Source organism: Canis lupus, chromosome 1, assembly GCF_048164855.1.
Source record: "Canis lupus baileyi chromosome 1, mCanLup2.hap1, whole genome shotgun sequence".
Classification (NCBI taxonomy): domain Eukaryota; kingdom Metazoa; phylum Chordata; class Mammalia; order Carnivora; family Canidae; genus Canis; species Canis lupus.
The window spans coordinates 115,782,244-115,798,207 of record NC_132838.1 but is presented as its reverse complement, the minus strand read 5'-3'; the positions used below and the strand labels follow the sequence as shown (position 1 = coordinate 115,798,207).

Below are 15,964 nucleotides of genomic sequence, written 5' to 3'. Positions count from 1 at the left end.
CAAAGGCAGATGCTTAACCGCTGAGCCACCCAGGTGTCTCTAACGGTGTTCTTTGTACTATTTTTATTCTTGCAAATTTCCTGTAATTTTCAAGTAATTTCCAAATGTCAATTCAAAAACATATAAGATGAAACCTACTTCTGAAAATGGTAGCAGGTTGAATTGGTCACAGAATTTGTTTTCTGCAGAAAACCATGATAAAACTGGATACAATACAACAAATAATTACTTCAAGTCACTGAAAACCTCCCAAAAGTAACCAGAAGTTGGTTGGAGTAGAGAGTTTACGCTATAAAAAAAAAAACAAAAAAACAAAACAAAACAAAAAAAAAACCAAAAAAAAAAACACCTGCAATAAAAAGAGGGGGGTAAGGATTTTTTTGTTGTTAAAAAGCACTCCCAACACTGTAACTACAGCAGTGGAGAAATAGTGGTAAATACCAGCCTTATGGGCTCAAGGTGCCATAAGTCAGGATTTAGAGGTGGAACAGAAGTTGCAAATTTGTGTTAAGAATAGAAGGAAATGGGGAGCCTGGCTGACTCAGTCGGTGGACGACATGACTCTTGGTCTTGAGGTTGTAAGTTCAAGCATCATGCTGGGTGTGGAGATTTCTTAAAAATTAAATCTTAAAAAAAAAGAAGAAAAGGAAATGTATAGTCTCAAATACTTATATTAGGAAAGAAGGAAGCCTAAAAAGTAATAATGGTAAGCATACATCTCAAAAAACTGGAATAAGAATAGTAAAATAAGTCCAATGTAAGAATAGAAAGAAATATTAAATAGAAGTTCAGACATAATACATACAATAGACATGACCAACAAAGCAAAAAAAAAAAAAAAAAAAAAGGCGAAATAAATAGATGAAACAGTTGTTTATATGTAAAACTCCAAAGAATATACATAGGACAAATTATGGAATTAATTAAACCACTCATCAAGGTTGTGGTGTATATGATCATTATGATGAAATGAACTTTACTTACACATTTTAACAAAAAAAAAAAATTAGTTTTTAAAAACACAATTCTCAGGATGCCTGGGTGGCTCAGCAGTTGAGCGTCTGCCTTCAATTCAGGGCATGACCTCAGGGTCCAGGGATCAAGTCCCACATCAGGCTCCCTGTGAGGACCCTGCCTCTCCCTCTACCTCTGTCTCTGCCTCTCTCTCTGTGTCTCTCATGAATAAATAAATAAATAAAATCTTTTAAAAAATAAAAAATAGAAAAACCATAATTCTCAAGACAACAACAAAAAAATAAGCCCATGTATAAATTTAAAGAAATATGTATATTTGCATTATAAATTATAAAACCTAGCAAGGGGAGTATTAAAGATGTATTAATAAATAAGTGAAAGAAGACACCACACTAAGAGAAAGACTTAATATTGTGAAATATGTCAATTTTCTCCAAATTAATTATTAATACATATATATTAATGAATATATAAATTCAATGCAACTACAACAAAATCCTGACAAGATACTTTAAGATTTTATAAAATACTTTATAAAATGCTGATTGCACAATCCCACTGGGCTAAAGCTACAAAGACAAGAATAAGACAGGAGGACTTACCCTACCAGACACTAAGACTTAACTATAAATCTATAGGAAATTAGAACAGTCTGATATTGGTGCAGGATTAAGCAAATACAGCAACGGAACAAAACAGAGAGTTCAGACATTGATCCAGGCATGTAATGAAACCAAAATAGGAGAGGTGGCATTGTAAATTTGGGAAAGTGATGAATTACTCGGTGAATGGTGCCAAGTCTGATGGTGATACATTTAGAAATCTATAAAAATAGATCTGTATCTTTCAACACTCACAAAATCAATTCAGACAGATTAAAGACCTAGGTGTGAAAAGCAAAAATATTTTCTAATTTAAAGAAGAAAATCTAAGTAATGTCTTCATGATCTTGCCAGAGAGAAGGGCTTCTTAAATCAGACACACAGACACACAGATACACACACACACACACACACACGTGTGACACAAGACAACTTTGACAAATCCAAACACATTAAAATTTATGAAATTATTATGAAAGGTCATTAAAACTCTGGGTAAATTTCGTAAGACTCTTGAAATGAAAGAGTACAGTGACGGGAAACAGATTAGTGGTGGCCAGGAGTTAAGGGGGAAAGGAGGATAGCATGAAGGAGTTTCTTTGTAGTGGTGGAACATTCTGTATCCTTATAGTGGTGGCACTTATGTGAATCCATGTAAGTGACAAAATTTCATGGTACTATACAACAACAACAACAACAACAACAACAACAATAAAAGAGTACATGTAAAAAATGATGAAATCTGAATCTAATTAAGGTCTGAAGCTGATTTAATAGTATTGTACCAATGTCAACTTCCTGGTTTTGAAATTGGAGAAAGCTTGGTAAAGAATAGATGGAAACTTTCCATATTATTTTTATAAACTGAGACTTCAAATTTTTAAAAAAGATTTTATTTATTTATTCATGAGACACACACATAGAGAGAGAGAGAGAGGAACAGACATAGGCAGAGGGAGAAGCAGGCTCCATGCAGGGAGCCTGACGTGGGACTCAATCCTGAGTCTCCAGGATCACACCCTGGGCTGAAGGTAAACTGAGACTTCAATTATTTCAAAATTCAACAGCTTTTTATTTTATCTTTCTAAGACTTTACTAATCTATTTGAGAGACAGAGATAGCAAGAGAGAAAGTGCTAGCAGGAAGGAGAGAGAGAGAAGCAGGTTCCCTACTGAGCAGAGAGCCCAACACAGGTCTAGATCGCAGGACCCTGGGATCATGACTGAGCCAAAGTCAGACACTTAACTGACTGAGCCACATAGGCACACTTAAGTAGCTTTTTAAAAAGCAGGTAGGCAGGGGATCCCTGGGTGGCTCAGTGGTTTAGCGCCTGCCTTTGGCCCAGGGAGCGATCCTGGAGTCCCGGGATCGAGTCCCACATGAGGGTCCTGGCATGAAGCCTGCTTCTCCCTCCTCCTGTGTCTCTGCCTCTCTCTCTCTCTCTCTCTCTCTCTCTCATAAATAAATAAATAAATAAATAAATAAATAAATAAATAAATAAATCTATCTTTAAAAAACAAAAAGCAAGTAGGCAGCCCACAGACAGGAAGAAGATGGACACAATACATTGAGTGAACAGAGGAATCATTTCCAGGATTTAAATACTTCTACAAATGAAGAAGAAAAAGAAAAGCAGGCAAAAGATCTGATCAGGCAATTCACAGAAGAGGAAACATCAAAACTAATCAACCTAAGAACATATAAAAAGACACTCAAACTCGGGATCCCTGGGTGGCGCAGCGGTTTGGCGCCTGCCTTTGGCTCAGGGCGTGATCCTGGAGACCCAAGATCAAATCCCACATCGGGCTCCCGGTGCATGGAGCCTGCTTCTCCCTCTGCCTGTGTCTCTGCCTCTCTCTCTCTCTCTGTGACTATCATAAATGGATTAGAAAAAAGAAAGGGAATATTAAAAAAAAAAAAAAGACACTCAAACTCAATGCTAATCAAATTAAAACTAGTGTGAGAGGCCATTTCATACCCAAAGGATGGTCAGAAACATAGCCTTTATTACAGCAGCTGTGCAAACCAATGAAACAACTGTTGAAAGCAATTTGGCATTGTCTAGGATGCTCTCTGACACAGCTACTCTACTCCTAGGCATGTATCTTAGAGAAACAAGTGCTTATATGCCCAAGGATAGGTGTATTAGAATATTTATAGTTGCAATTTTTTTAAGATTTTATATGAGAGAGAGAGCACACAAGCAGAAGGGGCAGAGGGAGAGAGAGAAGCAGGCTCCCCTCTGAACAGGGCTCAATCCCAGGACCCTGGGATCATGACCTGAGCCAAAGGCAGACAGAGGCATAACCGACTAAGCCACCTAGGTGCCCCTATAGTTGCATTCTTTAATAGCCAAAATTGGTAAAAACACAGATGTCCAACAAAATAAAATATACAAATGAGGGATGCCAGGGTGGCTCAGCAGTTGAGCGTCTGCCTTCAGTTCAGGGCATGATCCTGGAGTCCTGGGATTGAGTCCCGTACTAGGCTCCCTACATGGAACCTGCATCTCCCTCTGCCTGTGTCTCTGCCTCTCTCTCTCTCTCGGTGTCTCTCATGAATAAATAAATAAAATATTTTTTAAAAATAGATAAATGAATTGTATTATAATTATGCATATAATACAACAAATACTATATAGTATGAAAATGAATGAATCAGAACAACATATACCAATATGGGTTAATATTACAAACTCAGTGTCAGTGGAAAGAGCAAACTACAGGAGGATACACATAATATGACAATATTAATGAAAAGTTTAAAAATATGTCAAACAACACTATAGATGGTTGAGGGATTCTTACATATGAAGTAAAGCAAATGGCCATGCATAAGATTTATAAATCCCTAATTTTGAAAAAACAGTTCCCTTTGAGCAGGGGTGTGGGGAGGTAGGGGAAATAGAAACTTCAACTATTCAGGTAACATCTTATTTCTTAATCTGGGATGTTGGCTCCTGAGTACCTAGTTTTTTATTAATCATAGCTTCCTATAATCATAATTACTGAGTAATACATGTTTTAAACTATGGGAATTGGAAAGGTAGAAATAATCAATTATGTTTCACCTACAAGAAACTAGGAAGTATCTAAAGGGTGGCAGACTTAATGTCCAGAGGATAGATGTAGTTTTTAAGATCAAGAGAAGAGAAAGAAGCCCATGAATGAGGAAGGACTGAACACGATGAAGAAGCCAAGCCAAGTAAGAGGAAGGGAGGCTTCTTTTTTTTTTTTTTTTTTTAATTTTTATTTATTTATGATAGTCACACAGAGAGAGAGGCAGAGACATAGGCAGAGGGAGAAGCAGGCTCCATGCACCAGGAGCCCGACGTGGGACTCGATCCCGGGTCTCCAGGATCACGCCCTGGGCCAAAGGCAGGCGCCAAACCACTGCGCCACCCAGGGATCCCTGGAAGGGAGGCTTCTTGGTGGAGGAAAGACACAAGGAAACCAAGAAAACCCCTCCCTCAATGGAAAATGATATTCTGGAAGGGAGGTCATGCCAGGCAGACTTATCAATGACCTAGGAGGCCTGAGAAGAGTTTCTTCCCCATCATGAAAGATGCCTCCTCCTTCCCTATCTTCTAAGCTGTGGATGGTCCCACCTACCCTGTGTCACACTCACCTGGACAGAGGCCCAGTGGATGTTGTCTCTCCTCTATCCAAGGTTCTTCCCCTTGCTCCAGCTGAGAAATAAGTTTTGGTTTGGAAAACGGTATTTCTGCTCATGAGGAAAAAAAAAGGGGGGGGGGGATTCTTGGTTATGGGCTCAAGGGGCCATTTCATAACTCAGAGCCAAAATTCACAGGGAGACCCAAAGGGTAGTACAAAGGACCTATAACTGTGAACTCTCCACAGTAGAAGAGCTGAGTAAGTAAAGGTGACTCCAGTCAGATAAACAGCGTCTTAATACTTGGTGAAGGAAAACCTAGGTTTCAAATAAAGCAAAAAGAGAGTCCAGGCCTTGAAAGAGGTTGGAAATGCAGTGTTATAGGCCACATGAGTAAGTCTACCAGTTTTCAATTCTACTAAATTCAGATTTCCCCTAAGAGAGAAGGTAAGTTATTGTTTCTAAGCCCAACCCTAGGACAAACCTGCTTCATGGGTAGCCCTTCCTTGTGATGTGTAGGAAATACTCTGTGGGGCAGATTTTAAGGACCAAGGGAAGCCATCCTTACCTAGTGAGACCAGGTGGTTGTAGGTCTCCAGCATCACTTCCCTGTGCAGGGTCCTCTGAGCTGGGCTCAACAACCTCCACTCCTCCTGGGTGAAGTCCACAGCCACATCCCTGAATGCCACGAACGCCTTTAACACAAAATACAGGACTGCTCATCCAGGAGTTTGCCTTGCTCACAGCTCAGGATGAGGAATCAAAAGGCTTCCCTGTGGGAGGTAGAGATAACTAAACCCTACTTTTTTTTTTTATTTATTTTTTATTTTTTATGATAGGCACACAGTGAGAGAGAGAGAGAGGTAGAGACACAGGCAGAGGGAGAAGCAGGCTCCATGCACCGGGAGCCGACGTGGGACTCGATCCCAGGTCTCCAGGATCGTGCCCCGGGCCAAAGGCAGGCGCCAAACCGCTGCGCCACCCAGGGATCCCTAAACCCTACTTTGGATCATGAATGAAAGGTAGCAGAATATGCCACTCCAAATTATGCCATTTTGGCATTAGAATTATTTTGAGCTGACGGTATTGAGAAGAAGCAGACACAAGAAAAGCTCTCTGCTCCTCCCCTATCTGCCTAAGAGCAGAACAAAAATTTGTGAAAGTATCTCCCCTCCCCTCTCTACCAGGAAGAGAAATTAATCCCTGGAAACAACTCTAGACCCTTATCAGCCAGGAGATGGCACCAAAGGAATCCACACAACAAACCTTACTAACTACCCCTCATCTTCCACCACAATTTGCTGCCCTCAAATCTCAAAATCCTTTTCCTTTGTCTTGTCACTTCTCTAAAAAGTTATTATTTTTTTGTTAAGATGCTATATGAGCCCAAGTTCTAACCACCCCCTTGAGTTACTCATCACTGAGTGCTTCCAGGGTGTATTTATGATGTAGGTATTAATAAACTTGTTTTTCTCTTGTTAATCTTTTGTTGGTCTAATTTACAGAGCCCTAGCCAATGAACCCAAAATAGAAGAAAAATGATTTTTTTTCTTCCCCTACATGACATTAGAGCCAAGGGTTCAAAGACCACTATTCTTTCTCTATCCACCCAGCATTATTTATGCACCTATTACTGTGAACATCCTAGGCCAGCTGCTACAGGGGATGAAAGCAAAACACAAGTCCCTTCACATTGGGAGCTTTAAGTCTAAGCAGAGAGAAGAGGAAGACATCACACACACAAAGTTAAACAGTAAAAACTAATCACTTTACTAAGCTTGAAGAATATTAGAGACTACTTGAAGGTCTAAGCATTTATGCCCCACATACTTGAAGCAGCTGAGTCTCTCAGGGGTGAGTACCCACCAATACGTATACTTTGCAGCAGGATCCATTCCTCTCTCTTGCTTCTGCTGCCCTGATCCTGGCAAGCGACTGGTTGGGAAGGCTATGGACTCAAATCACACTGTCCCCAACTAGAGTACCCTTCAGCAAATTAATTAACCTCTCGGCATTTCCATTTCTTCTGTGAACCAAGAAAAAAACAGTGCTTGTCTCACAGAATTATGCTGAGGATCAAAGAAGTTGGTAAATGTAAGGGCTTAAAACAAAGGTCTGTTGCACATGCTAAGTGCTCAGGGAGGACTTCCCTGGTCCTTCTGTAAAAATTCTTCTCAGGGTGCCTGGATGGCTCAGTGTTTGAGCATCTGCCTTTGGCTCAGGGCGTGATCCTGGGTGTCCTGGGATTGAGTCCCACATCAGGATCTCCACGAGGAGCCTGCTTCTCCCTCTGCCTATGTCTCTGCCTCCCTCTATCTCTCATGGATAAATAAGATCTTGTTTAAGTTTTTTAAAAAATAAACAAAAGAGCATAATCTGGGACACCTGGGTGGCTCAATCAGTTGAGCATCTAACTCTTGGTTTTGGTTCAGGTCATGATCTCAGGGTTGTGAGATCAAGCCTCACATCAGGCTCCATGCTCAGCAGGGATTCTCTCCCTCTCTCTCTGCCCTTTCCCCTGCTTGTGCACTTTGTCTTTCTCTCTCAAATGAATAAATAAATAATCTTTTTAATTTTTTAATTTTTATTTTTTTAAAAGATTTTATTTATTCATAGAGACACACAGAGAGAGAGAGAGAGAGAGAGGCAGAGATACAGGCAGAGGGAGAAGCAGGCTCCATGCAGAGAGCCCAACGCAGGACTCGATCCAGGGTCTCCAGGATCACACCCTGGGCTGCAGGCGGCGCTAAACCGCTGTGCCACCGGGGCTGCCCTCTTTTTAATTTTTTAAATTAAATTAAATTAATTTATTTGAGACAGAGAGATAGCAAGAGAGAGAGAGAGCATGATCTGGGGGGAGGGAGAAGCAGGCTCCCCAGTAAGCCAGGAGCCTAACGTGGGGTTCCAACCTAAGATCATGATCTTTTTTTTTTTTTTTTAAAGATTTTATTTATTTATTCATGATAGTCACAGAGAGAGAGAGAGAGAGAGAGGCAGAGACATAGGCAGAGGGAGAAGCAGGCTCCATGCAGGGAGCCCGACATGGGATTTGATCCCGGGTCTCCAGGATCGTGCCCTGGGCCAAAGGCAGGTGCTAAACCGCTGCGCCACCCAGGGATCCCTAAGATCATGATCTTAATCGAAGGCAGGCCATTTAACTGCCTGAGCCACCCAGGCACCCCAATAAATCTTTTTTAGAAAAAGATATTAAAACAGGATACAATCTGCAATTCGCAGATAGGGTCAGCCTGAGCCATACACAGCATTTTCTTTATATCATTTATATGTTGGATGATTTCACATGAAAATATCAACTTATGAGTCCTGTTGAAAAAAAAAATCCATAAATCCAACTGATCACTCTGGCTTTGCATTGCTGCAGGGGGCCACAGTTGGCTGAAGGTGACTTCACACTAGGGGTCCATTAGCCCATGCATGTTATCAGCAGACTGCTGCAACTCCTACCTTACCTGTTGCATTTAGCTACCTACCTGGTCCCTTTGGTGATTTGATTTTGCATCCCTTCTCAGAACACCATCACTCCTTAAGTGATGATACTGTGTCTCTCAAATTCCATGCTGTGCCCTCTCAAGGGACCCTTCCCTAAATTTCCTATTCTCTATCAGCATAACTGTTCTACACTGGATGTGGAATAGCCTTAAAACAGGACCTCACCTTGCCCCCCACCAATAGTAACTGCAACCCCAGAACCCGGCCCTCCATCAAAGTAATTAATTATAAACAAAGCACAGCTAGGATGAGTGAGAGCTATGGTTCTCACCCATCTCTAGCTGTACTTTAGAACTAACTGGGGTGTTTTAAATTATGGATTTCTGGGTCTCACAACAAATCAATAAAATCAGACTCTCTGGAGATTCGGCTTTTAGGCTTTTAAAGGCCCCTAAGTCATGGTTTAAAATCACTAGGTCAGAGGAATATCAAGAGGGAGACATCACTGTAGGAGAGAGATCAAGAGGACCTGGGTGGCTCAGTTGGTTAAGCATCTGCCTTCAGCTCAGGTCATGATCTCAGGGTCTTGGGATAGAGCCCCAGGTCGGGCTCCCTGCTCAGCAGGGACTCTTTGATTCTCCCTCTCATTCTCCCTTTATGCTTTCCCTCTCTCAAAAAAATAAACAAAACCCCTTTAAAAAGGGGGAGGGATAGAGAGATCAGAGCAAGTTTTATGAGAGAAAGGTATGATCTTGGTCTTGAAGGGCAGGAAGGATTTTGAAGGATCAAGGAGAAAAAACAGGGGTGGGCATTCCAGACAAGACATATGGGATGGTGGGATGTCTGGGTGGCTTAGCAGTTAAAGCATCTGCCTTCCACTCAGAGCATGATCCTGGAGTCCTGGGATTGAGTCCCACATTGGGCTCCCTGCATGGAGCGTGCTTCTCCCTCTGCCTGTGTCTCTGCCTCTGTGTGTTTGTGTGTGTGTGTGTCTCATGAGTAAATGAATAAAATCTTAAAAAAAAAAAAAAAAAAAAAAAAAGCACCCTAATCAACTAGCTAATTACTCTCATGCATGGGTGGTAATCCAGCCCCAAACTGCCAACTGACTGCAGCAACATGAGCAAGCCCAGGTGAAACCTGCCAAATACTCATCTATGTCCAGTTCAAAATACTTACCTATCAAAAATGTGCTAATAAATTACTTCTTTTTAAGTCAATAAGCTTTGGGGTGGTTTGTTGTGCAGCAAAGGCTAAGTGATATACTGATAAAGGAATGTTATGTTAGATGAAAAATACAACTAATATCATCCTTGAGGGCAGCCTGGGTGGCTCAGAGGTTTAGCACCGCCTTCAGCCCAGGGAGTGATCCTGGAGACCCAGGATCAAGTCCCACGTCGGGCTCCCTGCATGGAGCCTACTTCTCCCTCTGTGTCTCTGCCTATCTCTTTCTCTTTCTCTCTCTCTCTCTCTCTCTCCCTGACACGAATAAATAAATAAAATCTTTAAAATAATAATAATAATAATAATAATAATAATAATAATATCATCCTGGACTTGCTATGATTGCTATGATGCTCACGCTGTCAGAAACTCCTTAGATTTGGCAAGCATTAGATTCAGTCCTCCCAGCTTTCTCTCACTCCTGAGTATGAAGTCATTACATGGAAAAGAGTATAGATTGTCTTCCTTTCTCCAGCTGAGCTCCTAAAAAAATGAATCCATCTAAGTTAAAGGTGTATATGAAATGACATCACTGTGTTGGCAATAAGTGCACTTTCAGAATTAATCATCAGAACATGGTATCAAGGGCAGCCTGGGTAGCTCAGCAGTTTAGCACTGCCTTCAGCCCAGGGTGTGATCCTGTAGACCTGGAATCGAGTCCCACATTGGGCTCTCTGCATGGAGCCTGTTTTTCCCTCTGCCCGCATCTGTGCCTCTCTCTCTCTTGTGTCTCTCATGAATAAATAAATAAAAATCTTAAAAAAAAAAAAAAAAAAGAACATGATATCAGAAACAAGTCAATACATTTGAAACGAGGAGTGTCCTGGGGCACCTGGGTGGCTCAGTCGTTAAGCATCCAAATCTTGGTTTCTGCTCAGGTCATGATCTCAGGGTCACAAAATTGAGCCCTAAGTCAAGCTCCGTGCTAGGTGGGGAGTCTGCTTGAAAATATTCTCCCTCTGCCCCTCCCCCCCAAATAAATAAGTCTGAAATGAGGAGTGTCCTGAATATCTAAGACACTGTTATGAGCCACTGAAGGAGGGCTTCTGAGCACAAAAGTGATGTTACTATAATGTTTGGAGAAAATGAGGAAGATAGAGACATGCAGTGGGTGGCCAAGGACCATATCAACATGTGGAAATAAGCCAGGACTCTATTGCAAACATTCATGTGAGAAAAGAAAAAGATCTGTCCTGGCAGGTCTACCCTGACGATGTAAAACTGCACAGTATAATGATAAAAACAAAATAAGAAAACTGTACAACATAAAGCAGACACCGTGATGGAAGAAGAGGGCCTTGAAAATAGAAGAAACAATCAAAAGGATCAAATGTTTTAGAACAGGCAAAATTCCAAAGCTCCAACTGGTGTGAATCCCCACTACTTCAAAATGGTCATTTCTACTCATCTTAGCATATTTTTGTTGTGCGGATACAAATCTATAAAAGAACTTCATGCACAAATTGATCATAGAAGCAAAATTTACAATAATTAAAGTATTGGGAATAAGTTAAATATTCCTTCAAATTGGAAGGAACCCTCTTGTAATGTTGGTGGGAATGCAAGCTGGTGCAGCCACTGTGAAGGACAGTATGGAAGTTCGTCAAAAAGTTAAAAATAGAACTACCCTATGATCCAGTAATCACACTACTGGGTATTTACCCAAAAAATACAAAACACCAATTCAAAGGGATACATACACCCCCATGTTTACAGCAGCATTATTTACAATAGCCAAATTATAGAAGCAGGCTAAGTGTTGATCAATAGATGAATGGATAATGTGATTTTATACATATAATGAAGTACTATTCAACCATTAAAAAGAATGAAATATTGCCATTTGCAACAACATGGATAGAGCTAGAGTATAATACTAAGCAAAATAGAGACAAATACCATATGATGTCAGTCATATGTGGATTTTAGGAAATAAAACAAATAAGCAAAGGAGAAAAGAGAGAGAAACCAAGAAATAGAATCTGAACTATTGAGAAAAAACCCAATGGTTACCAAGGGGAGGTGGGCAGTGGGATGGGTGAAATACGTGGTGGAGATTAAGGCGTGTACTTGTGATGAGCACTAGGTGATATATGGAAGTGTTTAATCTGTATATTGGACACCTGAAACTAATATAACACTGTATGTTAACTATACTGAAAAAGTAATAATAATAAAAAAATAATAATAAATTAAAAAATAATAATAAAAATAATCCCCCAAATTGGGAAATAGTGGATGGGTTCATCCATTCAATGCACTATTATAGAACTCACTTCCAGTGGGTTAAGTGTGGCTGTTCCTCCACCTATAAAAAAAATGGGTCTGGGTAGAAATACTGACACTAGCTTTAATACACTGATTTTATCATTAAAGTCTGTCAAAATGTATATGTGTGTGTTTGCGTGTGTATAGTAGTGTGTAAAATTAAACAAATCCCAATGGTAACAGAATCCCAAAATAAAATGGAAGACCCATAAGTGTGCAGGCTGTGCCTTTTCACATTACTGAATGTCATCCATCAAGTATCCTGCACACAGCAGACATTCAGCAAGTTTGTTCAATGGAATCAGTGAAAAAATGCTAAGGATAGGAAACATCACGTGTCCGCCTGCCCATCTCATTTGTTACAAATTCTAATTTATTCTCTCAGGCAAAAGTCTTTTTGCCAATGATACTTATATCCTACTGTATATTTGGGGTTTTTTAAAGATTTTATTTATTTATTCATGAGAGACACAGGAAGAGAGGCAGAGACACAGGAAGAGGGAGGAGAAGCAGGCTCCACACAAGGAGCCGGATGGAGGACTCAATCCCGGGAATCCAGGATCATGCCCTGAGCCAAAGGAAGATGCTCAACTGCTGAGCCACCCAGGCATCCTTGTATATTTGTTTAAATTGGTTTGTATAATTCAGATGTCATGCATATCAGAGTACATGGATAGTTTACCCAACTCCCTGAAATACAGAGTTAATTATATGCACCAAATAACATATCAACACAAACAACAGAAACTCCTTTGTTACTTAGTTTCTTCAAATTTATTTAAGGCTGTCATTCCTCCATGCACTAAACATTTCATATGTGTCAGGTATACCTCTAGGCACAGAGGCTTCATCTTAAACAATTTATCCATTCAAATGCTTGTACCCTTTGATCAATTCTTCCATATTTGTTTTTAAGTTATTAGGAGCAGAAAAAAAAATCAGCTCACACAAATGTCTGGCTTTTCCCAGAAAATCCGAATGCCTTCCTATTAACATAATGATCAGTGAAGAAAATACACACAAAATATTCAATGTTGCCTTAGGAAATGTCCTGAATTGGGTTTATTATGCATTCTTGGTACTAACACTTTCAAATGGATGAAATACTAATGAGAAACAGAACTCTCAAAGATGTTCTGATAGTGTCCAGGAAATTGTAAATCTCTACCACCGAAGATCAGGATTAAGAATAAATCAGGTCTCAAAAAAAAAAAATAAAGAAAGAAATTGAGGTCTTATTTTCTGTTTAAATTTTCCTCTTTTTTATAAGGACAGTCAAGGCAGATCTGAAATAACCAAGTTAATGCATATCAGAAGTGATAGTTAACCAGCTTGGCAACTGTGTTGGTGCTCAATAAATGTTAATTACATTCAGTTAAGTCAAGATCATCATAACCACCATTCACAGGGGTTAGAAAGTTTCCCCTTAAGTCCCTATACGTCCATGTCATTGATTTCCTTATGTTAAATTCCTTCTCAGCATCCTTCAAAACCTAGCTTATTCAAAAACAAAATCTACACTCCTCAGTCTGGCACTCAATCTAGCCACCCAGACTCGGAAGCGGAAAATGAAAATCCTTCAGGGGCCAGGTAGGTAACAAATGAGAGAGGCAGGCAAAATGTTAGCTGGTCAATGGTTCCAACCTCAGTTTGGAAGATACTGTGGCAAGTGCGGCAAATAAACTCAGCAGGACCGGTCCAAATGACGAAGGTACTGTTCGCTGTGAATTCCCTGACACCACAGTGCAGTTTATTTTCAGGCAATCCAGAATTTTTGGTGAAATCTCCCCATTACCAGATGCTGAAAATGCTCTCAATGTAAAATTCAGGTCAGACCATCAAGCTCCCCTCTGTTCCACGTGTCTGTATCTTCACCAGCACATATTTAAAAATCAACCTTAAGTAATTCCACTGGTGACTATAATCTTCCCACACTTGGCAAGGGCAGTGTGCCCAACTCAGGCTAACCGTCCTTCCTGCTCTCCTCCCTGCCCTGCCAACTCTCCAACTTAACCAAATCCTCAGGGGCAGTTCAGACAGCCCTACTTCTTCTGGAAGCCCTCCCTAACGACTTCGGATCATAAGCATCTCTCCTGTCCCTGTCTTTCAATGCTTACCACTGGACAATCAAGCTTGGATGTTCCTGTATGTTTATTTCAGTTGTTCCATGTGTGTTGTTTACAACTGACCACTTTGAGGATGACTGAGGTATGGGTGGAGCAGAGAGGAATGTTAAAGGGGGGGGGGGGGGGGCCTCCATGTGAGATGAACCACCACTCCTCCAGGAACAAGCGTGACCTTTGCTCAATACCAGCAAGGCAGGCTGCAGTGCAAGGAAAAGGATTGGATTCATCCTGTTGGCAGCCAACATGGAATGTGATGAAAATTCTCACCTCTTTTTTGGCTTTCAGAAGCCCCGTGGCCATTTTCCTGGTCTCCTGAATGCTCTCCCTGGAGAAGGGCAAAGTCTCAGAAGACAGAGCTGGGGATCTGAAGAGAAAGAAGAGCGTGCCTAGATGGAAAAGCCCCTCCCCGGGAGTTAAGGCGGGGTCTGCTCCGGAGCCCCCCAACTGGGTGTTCGGTGTCACAGAAATCACGAGCACAACCCAATGCCCATCCAGAGCCCTGGTTCAGAGTGACCGAGCACCCTCAAGTCCAGCCCCAAGTCCTGGCCAGGGAGTGGAGTCCATGTCCCCCCCGGCAGAGGAGTAAGGGGCTGTGTCTAACTCTATGCTGGGATGAAAAGATAACGGCCTGGACGTGCCCACAGAAGAGCGCCCGAGTTCAGAGGCAGCCTGTGTCCCCACGAGTAAAACAGGGACAAGCAGAGGGACGTGCTGACTGGACGAAGCAATGACTCAAGGCACTCACGGAACGCGGGGTGCACGTTGCCAATCTTGAGGCTGACGCTCGGGAATCAAGCGCAGAAGCATGCAAGAGACTCGAAGAGGGAGGCCTAACCCGCCGCCAACCAGCGAGGGGGCGGGACCCATAGACCGGAAGTGCTCCTGCTACGTAAACTCCACCGCCAGGAGAGCGCGTGGGACGGCGGAAGTGGCCGCGCGGGCCTCTGGGGAGTGTAGTCTTTGAGACGAAGAGGCGGTGGGTGAGGAGGCTTCGCCCACGGCAGGGTGTCTCTGACATCTGCGCCTCTCATACAACGAAGCTTAGGCGCTCACTGTTAAGACGCCCAGACTGCAAGGTACTCGTTTCTCCTCCGACGGCCAGTGAGATCTCACGGATCAATGAGAGCGTAGGAGGAATGCCGGAGGATCCTAGGAAACGTGGTCCTGGCGCCCCGTCCCCCCTCCCGGCGTCACGGAGGCGGGTCGTCCGTGCGCGCTGACCTTCAGAGAGTTGTGGTTGCCGAGGGCGGGGCGGGGGAGTGAAGGGTAAAGAGGAAAAATATTTTGACAGTTTTGTTCATCATGAATTTTTTTTTAAGATTTCATTCATTTTTTTAAGAGATTTTATTTATTTATTCATGAGAGACACAGATAGAGAGGCAGAGAGAGAAGCAGGCTCCATGCAGGGAGCCCGATGTGGGACTCGATCCTGGGTCTCCAGGATTAGGCCCTGGGCTGAAGGTGGTGCTAAACCGCTGAGCCACCAGGGCTGCCCATCATGGATTTTTTTGCATGCATTTTGATTTCAAAGATACTACCTTAAAATGTGTCTCTTGATTACTGAGTTTCTATGGTGCCCCATTATATGTTGCCTCCAAAGTTCCAGCTGTAAGGAAGGGCATGAATAGATATGAAGCTCGTTGGCACCTACTGGCCTGTGGTTGTTGTTGTTGTTGTTTTTTTTTTTATGATAGTCACAGAGAGAGA

The 15,964-nt window shown here is 41.9% G+C and overlaps 1 protein-coding gene across 2 annotated transcripts in view; it reads right to left on the bottom strand.

Annotated features, from left to right (window-relative positions):
• Window positions 1–15,441, bottom strand: part of ZNF875 (zinc finger protein 875) — a 28,471-nt gene extending 13,030 nt beyond the window's left edge. Inside the window, exons 1-4 of one of the 2 annotated variants that reach the window (XM_072834385.1) lie at window positions 15,003–15,441; window positions 14,525–14,621; window positions 5,758–5,884; window positions 5,205–5,300 (exon numbers count right to left, since the gene is read on the bottom strand). In XM_072834385.1, coding sequence (XP_072690486.1) covers window positions 5,205–5,300; window positions 5,758–5,884; window positions 14,525–14,621; window positions 15,003–15,124 — 442 coding nt within the window. In that variant the 5' untranslated portion in view covers window positions 15,125–15,441. Of the gene's footprint in view, window positions 1–5,204; window positions 5,301–5,757; window positions 5,885–10,221; window positions 10,349–14,524; window positions 14,622–15,002 lie in introns of those variants that run through there. The other variant, XM_072834438.1, reaches the window with a different exon arrangement.
• Between the last annotated feature and the right edge of the window lie 523 nt (window positions 15,442–15,964).